This window comes from Berghia stephanieae, chromosome 2 (genome assembly GCF_034508935.2).
Source record: "Berghia stephanieae isolate SIO BIC M18660-M18661 chromosome 2, UCSD_Bste_1.3, whole genome shotgun sequence".
Classification (NCBI taxonomy): domain Eukaryota; kingdom Metazoa; phylum Mollusca; class Gastropoda; order Nudibranchia; family Aeolidiidae; genus Berghia; species Berghia stephanieae.
In genome coordinates, this window is record NC_088361.1 from 74,924,912 (window position 1) to 74,939,911 (window position 15,000).

General features: G+C 35.6%; 2 protein-coding genes across 8 annotated transcripts in view; one reads left to right on the forward strand and one right to left on the reverse strand.

The window, feature by feature from the left end:
- LOC144965530 (ATP-dependent translocase ABCB1-like) overlaps positions 1-134 on the reverse strand; it is an 85,629-nt gene extending 85,495 nt beyond the window's left edge. Inside the window, exon 1 of the mRNA XM_078900943.1 lies at positions 1-134. This exon is cut by the window's left edge and continues 61 nt beyond it. The gene's annotated coding sequence lies outside the window, so the exon portion shown is untranslated.
- Positions 135-14,300: 14,166 nt separating this feature from the next.
- The window catches only part of LOC144965531 (neuronal acetylcholine receptor subunit alpha-5-like), a 19,798-nt gene continuing 19,098 nt past the window's right edge, over positions 14,301-15,000 (forward strand). For 2 of the 7 annotated variants that reach the window (XM_078900945.1, XM_078900944.1), the window contains exon 1: positions 14,301-14,668. Coding sequence is in view for 1 of the 7 variants with exons in the window: in XM_078900944.1 (XP_078757070.1) it covers positions 14,524-14,668 (145 nt within the window). In the remaining 6 variants the exon portion in view is untranslated. The remainder of the gene's footprint in view (positions 14,669-15,000) is intronic. The other 5 variants (XR_013644046.1, XM_078900946.1, XM_078900948.1 and 2 more) reach the window with 4 other exon arrangements.

Here is a 15,000-nt window from a genome sequence, read left to right on the forward strand (position 1 = left end):
ATGATGACCGAGCATATCCATAAATGTAAAGCCGCCGGGTAGATTGTGGGGAAAGTTTTCAATATGCAAAATATCGAGGGTATTTGGTTAAAATGGACAGCACATGTACTACACTAATGGTTGCCATATGATATGCCAATGATTCATTATTAAATGCATGCAAAAGACTCACATTACCCTTAACATACAACTAAATCTAAGTGACCCAAGCTTATGGTGGGTGTGACAAGGACGAATGGCCTCCAAATGAATCCTGACTTGAATCCTATAGATTACGGTATTTGATCATTGATGTCCAATATGGTTTTAATGGTCGTACATCTGTTTACACAGAAGCAAAACTAAAAGAGTCCGTTCAAAATGTATGGGATGAAATCATAATTCAAGACAATAGAAAATCAACTTAATTATGGTAGGAAAAGGCTACGCAAAATAAAGCAAAATGGGGGATCGACGGATTATATCCAAATTTGATAATTACGTCAATATCTTCGATTTGGCCAATTTGACGTGTGTCTATTAAAACAACTGTCAAATTGAATGTTTTCAATATATTTTTTTATGAAGGCGTGTGTACAGAAAGTTCAATAAATTTGTTTGATTGTGGTGAAATTTCAGACTGGCACCAGTTATGGTCTGACAGTTTCAGACTTTTAAATTTTTCCAGGGTTTTTTTTTTCTCGCACACGACTTATGAATTAGACAGTTAAAGGATACAAATGCTCCTTTCAATTACACGATACAAAGTGGAACAAAAGATGGCCATATCACCCGATTTCCACATACTATTATTCTATAATAATATGCTAAAATTGCCCGTGTGTTAGATTGGCATTGTACATAAATCCCACACAACCATTAGCACATTTGCGCGAAAAGCTTGCATGCCATCGTCCATTGTTGCTGTAAAAAAATTAACATTTTACAGTCATACGAGTGGGGGTAAATATATAATACTTGTTCTGTCATTTGAAACCACTGAAGTTATCATACCTATCCACCCAAAACAGACAAATACCAAGTAGCATTACTGTATACCATAGAGAGTGTTCCCATTGAACTCAGAGGATCGAGAGAGCTTGACGCATAAAGTTTTCACTCATCTTCTTTTTGGAAAGTCGTGGATTTTGTTCCAGATTGAGAGACTTATTCTATGTGTATCATGACTCATGAATCTGAAAGGCACTTTCTACAAGCATAATAAGTTGAAAACAAATGCACTCAATCTACAAAATCAGTAAATATTTATTTAATACCAATTAACTCATTTGAATCTTGTGTGAATGAGTTCCTGGTTAAAGTTGTGTGGCTATGTGGTCTAGTGGTATGACACTCGCTTTCGGATCGGAAGGTCCTGGGTTCGAGCCTCGCGCTCGGCGCTTAGTTGAGTCCTTGGAAAAGGCTCTTTACTCACATTCTCTCACCGTACTCAGGTGTAAAATGAGTACCTGGCCGTTAACAGCGTTGTCTTTGTCCGAAAAATTGTAATATCGCCTAACAGGCGTCATGTCCCGTCCTACATGTTAAATGTTGCTGTTGACCATGGACCCCTTGTAAAGCGCGTTGAGCACATTTAGTGGATATTGCGCTATATAAAGCTTTTTTTTTTTTTAGAATAACGGATAATTGAGTACAAAAAGGACGCATGTCAAGCGACTTGGTTTGTATGATCAAGGGATTATTTTCTTATATTATCTGCTTGGGGAAGAGATGATAAATAAAACTTTTGGAAGTATTGCAACGCACTTTAAGCGTTACAAACCGTACATAAATGTTAGAATTTATTTTATTGTTATATTCAATTGAAACCTACTTCGAAAAAAACAGGGTCTCTGACTGGTGGGTGTCATGGTCTCAAGTGAGTAAAGAGCTACTCGACTATGCATAAAGATATATGTAGAATGAGGCCCCAGAATTTACTAGTTACTATAAATGAAAAACAATTAACGATTTGTTTACAATGAAATAAAAATAATGATGAAATTTAATTAAAAGAGATAAACAGTGATCGTGGCAGTTACAAATAGAGATATGAATATTTTACGTAACTTATGATAATATGTCAGGTTCATAAATTTACGTTTCCAGGCAGTTGATGGGCTTGGATGATCTATTCCTCTGATAACAGGATTGGACTCGTAAAATTTCACTTCCAGGCAATTGGTAAGAAGTTATTGTGTAGTCCTTGACAGCGGGCTTGGGTTTGATCCTTGAAGATTATACAATCAAAGTTAAAAGCTCCGGCGTCTTAATGGTGTAGATATAATATCTACAAAGTCCCAAAAGATAAAAATCTTCCAGTATATATATAGGAATAGAGCGACTGGCCGTCCGGCATAGATTGTGGAGAGAAAGTGAGTGTCGAATGTTAGACCTATCAGCTTTTATAATAAGTGGCTACGTGACAGAATGTAGAACGAAAAGTATTCACTAATTAGAAATTAATTCGAGGGAAGGCTATAAAAGGAAAGACGATCTAATATTAGAAGGTAAAGTTTATCTAAGCCTACCGAAATATAACTGGAGTGAGATGAATTCAGTTCTTAATAAAATAAAATTTAATAAGATAATTGTGAACAATCTTTACTGTGACAGTGGGAATGTTCTATATTTCGGACATCCAATACAGTCATTGGTCACATTAAGGCTATGGCAATGTTCTTTACATCTTGTATAGCCTGTTACTTTTACTTTGATTGCATGTAAAGAAACAAATCAAACGAATGGAATGAGTATTCCACTGTTTTTATAATGTGACGATACTGGTCAAGAGTGCGTGGGTGAATCAAATGCAATTATTTTTTTAAATTGTTTCTTTTATTCAAAACTGCAAGTTAAATGCTTTGGTTCGTCAAAATGTAGGTACGACATTCCTTGCCCTCCTCTGTCAGAGGGAAAAAAATATCAATGTATGACGTTAATTGTCTGTTATGAAATTCACCAAATAACTAGTCATTACCCTGTAAAAATTGTTTTCATAATTTTGACCAAAAAGCTGGTACGTCAAATATTGATTGATTAAAATAACCCTCATCTTGTCAAAAACTATCAAACTGGTGTCTTTGAATTCCCAGTTTTTAGAGTTTTTGATAAGATTGGGTCATTTTAATCGATCGCTTTTTGAAGTCCAACATTTTTAAAAATGTGTTTGTTCAGAGTAAGGAAGAAACCGTTGTTAAATTGTCAAATAAAACAATGTATTATCACAAGCTTATTATAGTAGTGTGTGCGCGTTATCCTTTCTTTAAAAAATATAGCCTTGTGGAGAACATTGTGCTTATTTGAGTCAATAAAAAAATTGATACGGTGCACAACTCTACTGAAAGATTTGAAAAATAGAAATGTATTTTTTACAGATAGATAAACAGATAACTTGATTTCCTTTTATAATTTAAAGTCAGTTTGAAAGTTCGTTAAGTCAAACAGATATCATAAAAAATTTACCGAAAACACTAACATCTCATGGCCACACCCTCAACTCTATCTGTCCAGTAGAGTCCTTACTTCCGTTGTGTTGATTTAGCGGTGAACAGTGTTGCTATGTAGTAGTGTGTTCTCATTGCGTGTATGTTTATATGTAAGCGTGTGTGTATGTGTGTGTGTGTGTGTGTGTGTGGTATACATGTGTGTGTGTGTGTTTTGGAATGTGGTTGCGTGGAAGAAAAAAAAAGGTGGGGGGGGGTGGGGGGGGAGGGGAGGAGGGTGTCCATCAAGTCGAGAAATTCCTGAGCAAGGGGGCGGGGGGGGGGGGAGGGGGGTGTGTTTGCTAGGAACTGTCAGATTGGCATTTTTCAGCAAATCGTGGCATTCATAGTGATATAATTCACTTGATCACATGACGGTATTCGGATTTACAGAAATTTTAAACAAGTTTCACCGATTAACAACATCAACTTATATTACTGCTGATATTACTGTCGTTTTTATGCCATCGATGTGATAATTATTGCCCTTGGAAATATTTAGTTAAACGTTTCGGCAAACTGTCAATTGGTTCTGTCTAGCTTCTAGCCCGAACAAACCAAAAGTAGACAGATTCGGGGACTTGATATTTTTCGCGTACGCTTCAGATTTTCATTTGATCTCACATAAGTAAAGAGTAAAGGGGATACATTCCGAAAGCTCCTACATCCGCAGTATTCATTCAATTTGTGTTTCACCGTTGATCTTTTGTCAGGCGTTTAATTATTCAATTTGTCATCATATAAAAGCGTTTTAAAAACTCTAGAACAAACCCTGATAGATTTGTGAAAGTTTAAAATTTCCTAATTTGATTATCGTTTTGATTCTCGGCCGCCATTTTTATTTGTGAAGTATTGAAGGTAGTGCAAAGCACTCCCAAGTAAAGCGTGGTAAAGACTTGCGACTTATTGATATTGATATCTACTCACTGATAAACTAAAATCATGCCGAATAAAGCATGGCAGCGACGACAAGCACATAGAGTAAAATGTGCATCTAATCGTAATCAAGCTAATCAAGAAAATGATTATGGCAATATCGAATGAAAATAGTTCTTTCCCCGCGAAATTACGGGTTTTTTACTAGTAGTATTAGATATGTGTAATTCTTGTGTCAATTGTGTTACTTTTGCACACGTTGTAGTTATTTCTGTTTTAATATACATTCGCATGATAAACCTTTGTTAAATTGATAAATATGTATTATCAGAAGTTTATTATAGTAGTTTGTAAGTGTTTTATAGTATTAGATATGTGTAATTCTTGTGTTAATTGTATTATTGTTGTGTGTTTTACACACTTAGATGGGTGATAGATCTATTGATAAACTTTAAAAATAGATAACAAAAAGTCCATATTTTAATGACATTATTCTAATGTGATTTCTCTGAAAAGTACTGGCGGTCGGTCTATTGAGCGAAGTTGTTTTTCAATTTAGCAGATACTGCTTTTCGTCTCAATTTTTAGCATATGCTGCTTTCTGCTTAACACTCGCACATCTCTCCTGTCTTACTAGCCATGATAGGTACCTGTACCTACTGTACGAAGGTTGTGCGTCATCACAATCGGCTCTCTTTTTCTTGTTGTCCTACGCGAGGCGAGATAACGTGCGACAATGAGCTGAGGGTGGGGCATGGGGGCCATGGAGAATACAGAGAATTCCCTAGTCTGTGATGGGGGCTACCATGAGCCAAACAGTCAACAGGCCGCCCAAGTATTTTATATAAAAGACTGTTTTCTTCTGTTTTAAAACCACGGTTATCCACTTCCCACCACAAACAACTGATACTCTTTACTGCTAAAATAACTAGGTCAGGCCGGCAAATTTAGTTTTGCACACCTTGGGGTATGACTTGGGAGAAATCAAAACCATATTAGTTTTTTCATTGGAAGAACAGGTTTGTTGTAATCAGGTGATACGGATGAAGAAAATGTCAATAAATTGCTATTCATTTTGCTGAAATGGATTTTAATCATCAATACGAATATTACACAAATCATTCACCGAGTAGAGCCCCATGATGCTATAAATAAGAATCCCAGTCCATTAACCCGACACACACAGCAGTTCAACTTGTAGTTATTGTTATTGTCTTTGGAGTAGATAAGTAGTGCACGGAGTTTGGATTTTCTATTCCTTCTATTAATGACTGTTAACACAGTTGATATTCGAAGGAAGAAATTTTATATGACAGTCTAATTGTTGTTGTCATGTTGTTCTTTTTTTAAAAATGATATTCACAAATCTCAATGCACATACGTGTATCGCAATCCATACCGAAACAACTATGAAAGGATCAATAGACTTCAATGATCGGGTGATATACAATTTTTTTCTCTAGAGGTAAATCGACAAATGGACCTCTTTTACATAATATATGCCCATCGTAAATATCAGTTACGTGAGTATATCTCTTTAAAATTAAAACCACACTTGCCCCCCCCCCCCCCCTCCCCTTTATTTTTTCACCCAATATACACACATTCTAAAAAAAATAAACCCACTAGAACATTGATTTTGCGCAATATCCACTGAGTGAGCTCAAGACACTTAAAAGGGCTCCTAAGCCAATAGCAACATGAAGACGAGACATGATGCCTGTTGGGCGAGATAACATTTTCTCCAACACAGACAACACTGCTTCCGGTCTGGTACTCATTTTACACCTGAGTACGGTGAGAGAATGTTTTCGATCCATGCCGCCATAAATAAACAGCCAGCAACCGCCACTGGTGAATAGATACAACGATGCCCGTAATAACATGACGTCACGTACTTAATAAGACTCACGTTAATCAATGTTGATATATCTTTTAATAATAGTCATTGGTTCAAACTTACTCAAAATAGATCTCACATCTCTATTCGGATTTGAACTTGCGAAGTTTTGGTGTGATAGGTTTACAATTTGATCAATAAAGAATCGTCGTGTAAATACGACACATGGTCGTGATCAAAACACTTCGTCGTTTTCTTGCCATCATTGTCTTCTGACACACTCGATACTCGTAAAAACGATAGAATTAAACGAATGAGAATACGTACGAAGCCTAAAAAGTGTCCACCAATGAAAGCATTCAGCGCCATTTTGTTGTTGGCTGAGAATGTAGTAATTACCATTCATTCGGTATCTATGTCAACATTACGACACAAGAAAAACAACAAACAATATCAAAATCCACAATAAAATGTTTCAGAACTGTTGCGTATATTTATGGCACAACGAAGCTGTCAAAAAATGAAGTTAGAGAATGTGTGTAATCATGTATTATAATAACCTGTAATGTGTTTTCCAACCACCACATCATCTACTACTACAACCACCACCACAATATCATCACTAACACTACTACTACAACCACCAGCCCCACATCATTATCACTACCACTACTACTACACCACCACCAGCACATCATCATCACTACCACTACTACAATCACCACAACCACATCGTCATCACTACCACTACTACTGCAACCACCACCACCATATCATCATCATTACCACTACTACCACAACCACCACCACCACTACTACTACAACCACCACCACATCACTACCTCAACTACTACAACCACCACCACAATGGCATCACTACCACTACTACTACAACCACCACAACCACATCGTCATCACGACCACTACTACTACAACCACCACCATATCATTACCATTACCACTACTACTACAACCACCACTACCACCATATCATTACCATTACCACAACTACTACAACCACCACAACCACATCGTCATCACTACCACTACTACTGCAACCACCACTACCACCATATCATCACCATTACAACTACTACTACAACCACCACAACCACATCATCATCACTACCACTACTACTACAACCACCACCACATCATCATCACTATCACTACTACTACTGCAACCACCACCACCGTATCATCATCATTGAAATATTTTTTTTAAATTGAGCTTTATATAGTGCAATATCTACTAAATGTGCTCAAAGCGCTTTACAAGGGGTCCCTGGTCAACATTTAACATGTAGGACGGGACATGACGCCTGTTAGGCGATATTACAATTTTTCGGACAAAGATAACTCTGTTAACGGCCAGGTACTGATTTTACACCTGAGTACGGTGAGAGAATGTGAGTAAAGAGCCTTTTCCAAGGACTCAACTATGCGGCGAGCGCGAGGCTCGAACCCAGGACCTTCCGATCCGGAAGCGAGTGTCATACTACTAGACCACATAGACGCATCATTACCACTACTACTACAAACACCACCACCACTTCATCATCACGACCACTACTACTACAACCACCACCACCACCATATCATTACCATTACCACTACTACTACAACCACCACCACATCATCATCACTACCACTACTACTACAACTACAATCATCACCACCACCACATCATCATCACTATTACTACTACAACTACAACCACCACCAACACCACATCACCTCACTAACACTCAGTACTACAATCACTACCATTAGGTTTTGGAGCTTTACTTCATTTGAAATAAGGAAACTTCGGAATTGTATTTGGCATTGTGTTTATATATCATAATATAATTCTAATCAGTTATCTATTTAGAACTAGATACTATACAAAATGTATGCCAAATACCACCCCAATTCCCCTTTCTTGTGTGCGGGAATTCCTCTTTCGGCATTGAAATTGAGTGTGAGAGAGTCATCACTACACACATAAACAACAGAAACAATTTAAAAACAAGACTATGACACGCAACCACTCACACACGAGGCTATACTATTTATCCTTTTCTCTATATAGAATAGGACAAGACAAACAATAGCTTGACTCTCGCTACACTTCGCATTGATGTTTGTCGTCTCACGAGTTCAACTCTCGGTCGACCTGTCAATATTCCTTTTTGCCTCGGACGTAATCATTAATAGAATGTTGTGTGGTTTTGACCGTGAAGAAAACCTTAAGAAGTCACATTTATATCATTTTAGAGAGATCGTTTGAATAATTTTGAGTTAAACGAGCGAGCAGCAACTTGTTTTCATGAACGGCCGATCAGCGCTTGTTTACTATAGTAACGCGATTCCCAGCCAACATCAAAATGGCGGATATTTTTCTCATCGAGGCCGCTGGTTGGTTAGCCAACAAAATTTTTATTCACTATTGTCTTCTGGCACTTTTCTACTCACTTCATATCTTGTTGTTACCAACATAAGTGCCTGCTCCACTCACTTTTCTGAATTAAAAATTCACCCCATATACCGGAGCATACTCAATGTCTCAATCGTTTCTATGTTATATGTTTGTGTTGAGAATATTGGCTATAAAGCTTAACTGCTGGTCAAAAATAACTTCGCGATGGTTGTGCGCGAGCGAGCCTGCGATCTCCAAGAAGTGGGTGAGAGAGGGCTCTAGAAATATGACTTGGGTTTGAAACGAATATTTTTGTATTCGTGGATAGCTCACACGGTAGAGCCACGCTCTCACCTACCAGGCGGAGTTGTCGTACCAATAAGGTCGCAGGTTCAAACCCCACCACCGCCGCGAAAAATTTTTTATTCTCTATTGTCTTCTGGCACTTTTCTACTCACTTCATATCTTGTTGTTAGCCAATAAGAGCACCGTACGGTTTCCATTGGGTAAATTCCTTGGTAAAAACAGAGAGCAGGTGAATATTCTTCGTTCAGCCATCACGTCTGATTGGTGTATCTATATTCCGTTCGTGTTGTCACCTAATTGACAATGTTGACTTGTTAACAACGACCATCTCCACATCTAAACCCCCTCCTTGTACAGATTTTACAGTCGGCTTCAATAAATGGAATACAGCTGCCCTAAATAATAAGTTATTTAGTCATATATTTGTGAATTATTAATCACAAGACTTCGCGAAGCGGTTATAGAAAGAAAATATTACTATACTATCGACTTAAGTAACTGCGACTGTATTTTTAAATTTGTCTCGCCTCATTGAACACTACATTCTAAATATCTCATTTTATTTTGTGTCACCTCACCAGTACCATATTACCATGAGCTTAAAATTTCTAGCATCTAAAAAAATATTTCATTGTTTAACAAAAAATAGATCTTGAAATTTCGACTTGGCGTTAAAATAATGTAACAGAAGAAATGGTTTACCTGCATTACACAAAGTTATAATTGCGAATAAGCATCAGTTAAACGAACTTTTAGACTATATAAAATTGATAGAAACAGAAGTAGGGAGAGCCAGAGACTATTCTTTAGGTAGACTTGAAGGGGGAGGTCCACATTGGTTATTAGACCAGAAATTTCGATTTCTTCTTGTTTATATTTCATCGGTCAAGGCAATGATTGAGACCTCTCAACAGGAATAGGACACGTAAGTGAAATATTTAATTTAATTTTTTTAAATAAAAAATTAAAAATAATCTTCTGGCCTTCTTTAGTTTCTAATTGCTCATTCATGTCTTTGAATGTCTTGGACTTTGCTTTTGCAAGGTCTTTTTCCTTCTTTCTTTGCCTGCTTATATCCATCTACTTTTATAGCATCCCTGTTTGTCTCCACGTTCTTCCTTGCTTCCCTCTTTTTCTTTATTACTTCTTGAACCTCTCCATTCCACCACCATGATTCTTTTCTAACATTTCCTCTTCCTGAGCTGACCACTAGCACTTCTTTGGCCACTTCACGGATTGTATCAGCATTTTTTTCATTCCTTTGGGAAATCCATTCCTAGTCTTCCTTTCACCGTTGTAGCAAAGATTTTTCTTTGTTCTTCTTCTTTTAGTTTCCACCAACGTGCTTTTTCCTCAACTTGTAACTTGTTTCTCTTTTATCTTCCTCTTTCCAAATGTCACTTTCGCAAAAACAATCTTATGTTGCGCTGCCTCTCTCTCTCTCTCTCTCTCTCTCTCTCTCTCTCTCTCTCTCTCTCTCTCTCTCTCTCTCTCCCGGCAAGCTGCCACAATCTGATACTTCCTTCAAATTTCTCCTCCAGTTTTTATCCCGGGCCTCGGCAGATCAGGTATTTCTGGTTTCATTCATTCATTACAAGGGGCTTGAGTGTTACTACCAGGATGCCCTTCCTGAGCTAACAGTCCCCATTTATCCGGACTTATGACGGTCTTCACAACGTATTTGGTTGCACCCCATAAAGGACTGGGTTAGAGACCTACCTTAACATAGGAAAGAAAGAACGGCCAGCAGGGACGATCGTGTTTTGTAGTTTGCTCGACATAAGAGAGAGGGAGAGAAAGGGAGAGAGAGAAAGAGAGAGAAAAAAACATTGAGAGGAGCGAGAGAGAGAGAGAGAGAGAGAGAGAGAGAGAGAGAGAGAGAGAGAGAGAGGTACGGTACGTGTGATGAAATGTGGCTTTTGCATTTTTTCCATGCAGCCATTATTCAAGATGATTTTTTTTATATTGACCGTTAACATATCAAGATACTACTGTGCATGAAACCCAATACGTTATTTTTTTCATTTCATGTTGAACTAACATAAAGATGATATTGATAATAATAATTAATAATTAATGATGATGATGATAATAATAATAATAATAATAATAATAATAATAATAATAATAATAATAATAATAATAATAATAATAATAATAATAATGATGATGGTGATGATGATGATAATAATGATAATAATAAAAGTTATAATAATAATAATAATAATAATAATAATAATAATAATAATAATAATAATAATAATAATAATAATAATAATAATAATAATAATAATAATAAGAAGAAGAAGAAGAAGAAGAAGAAGAAGAAGAAGAAGAAGAAGAAGAAGAATAGTAATTTCCATAGATTTGAATGTTTGTCATTTAGTTACTCGTGATATGACATTATATAATAACAATAAGATTTGCAAAGTGGAGATACTGAATTTTTTTAAAAGATATACAAAACTCGGGTTGAATTGAATGGAATGAGTGTAAATTGTTAAAATACAATGATGAATGGCGTCATATGTTTAGCCATGCTAACTCATTTGATTTTTGACGTCCACTGAATTCCGGATGACAGGAAGCCTACGTTGCCATTTATTTTGGTTAATGTTTCCCGGCTGTTACACTCCAACACGTACATTAGAATATCTTCATTTTGGTATCACAGACGAAATCATGATTGTATGACACACAACAACACACTGATAAAAACCCATCTCCAGATTATCGATCCACCGAACGGCTATGCCTTCCATTCCTAAGCCTACCCATACATCCTTTCTCTCTCCAGTCGACCACTCGCTAAACATGGTTAGCGAGCCAAAGTAATCTAAATCAACATAGTATAAAAGGAGGTTAAATGTAGCGTTTTTTACTATACTCAGGTTTGCATAAATCATCCATATATTAATCACTGAATGAAATATTGGTATGTATCGTATCGCTAAAGAATGTAATACAATCCATGATGGTGATTATTAGTTTTTAAATGATATAATGGTAATTACCTATTCGTAGGACAATACTGTCACAGTTCGAAATGGATGCAAATGCAGCTTATGACCTTAAAGTGTGAATAGGAAGACAGGTATTGTTACAATCACCAACGGAACAAAGCATCTCACAAGAGAGCTATAACTATTTTTAGAGTTGTTAAAAGGGTATTGAGAAAAACAGAATTGAATATACGGACAGGAAAAAAAATCAAAAATACCTAAAATAAATAATAGTATAGCAATGTTGAATTTAGAATTTAGATAAGAGCTATTCAAAATTATATATATCCCACTCAGGCTGCAACATTTTCATTCATTCCAAGTGTAACTAATCGGTAATCAATCATAAACGGATGGAAATGGAGTAGTCCTTTTTTGCCACAAATATGTTTTTAAAAAAACGATAAGCATAGAATACTAAGCTTCACTATATTAGACTTCTTCTTCTTTGTTCCTCTGATGGACATCTATGGCTGCAGTCCGATATTTGCTATGAAGTCACTATATTAGACAAAGGTAGGTACTGTGGACGTTTCGGGTTTCCCCTTTATCAACAAACCAGGATGAATGAAACACTATAGACGAATGAGATAATGTGAAAGTGGCGTTGTTAAGGTGAATAAACAAAAACATTGATGGGGCAGGAAATAGTATGCTCCTTTGTAAGGAAGCACGAATTAAGATAGAACAGTAGATATTTATATTGGATGATGGTACTAAAAGAAATGTTCAATGTCCGAAAGGAAAATAAAATTAGCAAAACTGTTCATAACGTTTACCCGCCACATAGTTACAATAATGGTGAGAATTGTCAAAACATTATAATTCCATTAATCATAAATGGTCCCGTCATACACATATTCAATTGTTCAAATTTTGTCTTAGCCCATTCAAAATGCGGTAATTTCAAATTTTTCATAAACAGACTGTTATCGGCCGCTACTTCCTGGCCCCGTCAAAACATATAGCAGAATTGTTCGCATATGAGCTCTATGTGCTAACCCCGTCAGCTCTTCACTGTATGAGAAGATAGATATAGATAAGTTTCACAGTAAAATGAAATTAACATGGACACATGGATGATAGAGTAATTGAGTAATAAATTATCATTTTTAATTTAAAATAAATAATTTAATCAAGGTTCACGTTCTGAACTTTAAGTCACGTTAACTTAATGAATTAATAATTCGATAAGCTAATAATAATTTATATTATCTTACTTAAAGATAATTAAAATAATTCCACGATGTTATTTATTTAACCATTTGATAATTAATCAACAAATCACCTCACGATATGTTTAAATAATATAAATTTATAGCATCTACCGAGCACAAACACAAACATAATATCGTCTGAGTGCCCATTGCAGGGTACGATATCCAACACCGGCCATTTCTTAGGCCCTTTTCCAACGGGTACATCATAGCCCAAAACAAAAGTGTTGACCAACACACAGGCTGTTTATGTCTGTCTTATTAGACATCAACTCGTGGACTGCCAGTTGAACATCCGTACCCGTCAATGCATAGGACAAGGGATCTAAATGTATCTCGGTCGATGTATAATATTAATGATGGGGTCTTAACATTGATGGGACATGATAACCCTCCGTTCTTTTATTGCATTCGTCGTGTACACAAACAACAGAGAAACAAGGGAGCGCATTACCAGCCTAAATTCACTAATCATTTGATAATAAGAGTCGGGTGCTACCCGATTCTTATATGGATGGGACAGCTATCCCCGTTTGTTTCCTACCAGGCAGTTCTTACAGATACCGTAAAAATAATAATAATAATAATAATAATAATAATAATAATAATAATAATAATAATAATAATAATAATAATAATAATAATAATAATAATAACAATAATTTTAAAAAAATAATAATAAGATGAAGAAGAAGAAGAAGAACAATGATGATATGCTCATAATAATTATGATAATTTCCATTCAGGGTCAATAAAGTATATCTTACTCCACATAAACAATGTATGATAGTATTCGGGTGATTCAATGCTTAAATTGAATATGATAAAAGGGTTGAGTGTTTAATTATTTTTTAAAGAAAAATTAAAAACAATCCTCCAACATTCATATAATATATGAAAATGTTGACTTTCAAATTCTATTTTCGACATGAACGTTGCCTCGACAATATAGCAATATGATCAATAGAGATATGCTATTTATCTTAAAACAGTGATAAAGTATTATATTCATAAGGTATTCATGTTCTATAAGCTCTTAAAAGTCCAAATCAATATATATCGAATCAAGGTGGCCCTTAATAATTGAACTCTTCATCTTGAACTTTAATTTTTACCCAATAGTGCGACGATTTTACTAACTGTAATAGATATGAAAGGAACTGCATTTACGTCATTTTTGCACTAAAGTTCGCCATAATGAGATGGAGTTTGAAAGGGTAACGGACGTTGAACGAAAACGAGGAGAGGGTGAGTGGCGCGGGGATGGAATGCTATAATTTCTTCTGCTCGTGAGAGAAATAAAACAAATCTTTCCTCATGTCGATTATAGACAACCTGTGTACCTTCTTAATCAGCGTGTAAATGGCGATGTGCTATTCTAGTTATTAATATATGTCTTACTATAAGTATACTGTGTATGTTTCTTCATTCGACAGTCCGGTGCATCCATGAATGTGTTGAGTTTAGCAACATGATCAGTGTGATTGGTGAAGGGAAAACTCGATTTAGTACCTCTCTATGTGCGCTTAGTTATTTCTTGGAGCTAGGAAAGCACAAGCGTGGTAAGAGTTGTAATATAAGAATATAATCCTATGTGTAATTGCAACATCGTAACCAATGAATTTGACATCGTTTACATCTATCTTTTAGTATATTATCATCTTTTAGTTTTTTTGCCGATACAATTGTTTATATATATATATATATATATATATATATATATATATATATATATATATATTGATAGACAGTCAGATAGATAAATAGATAGAAAGACAGATAACTAGATAGATAGATAGATAAATAGATAGCTAGATATATCGATAGATAGTCATATAGATAAACAGATACACACACACATATATATAAATATATATATATATATATATATATA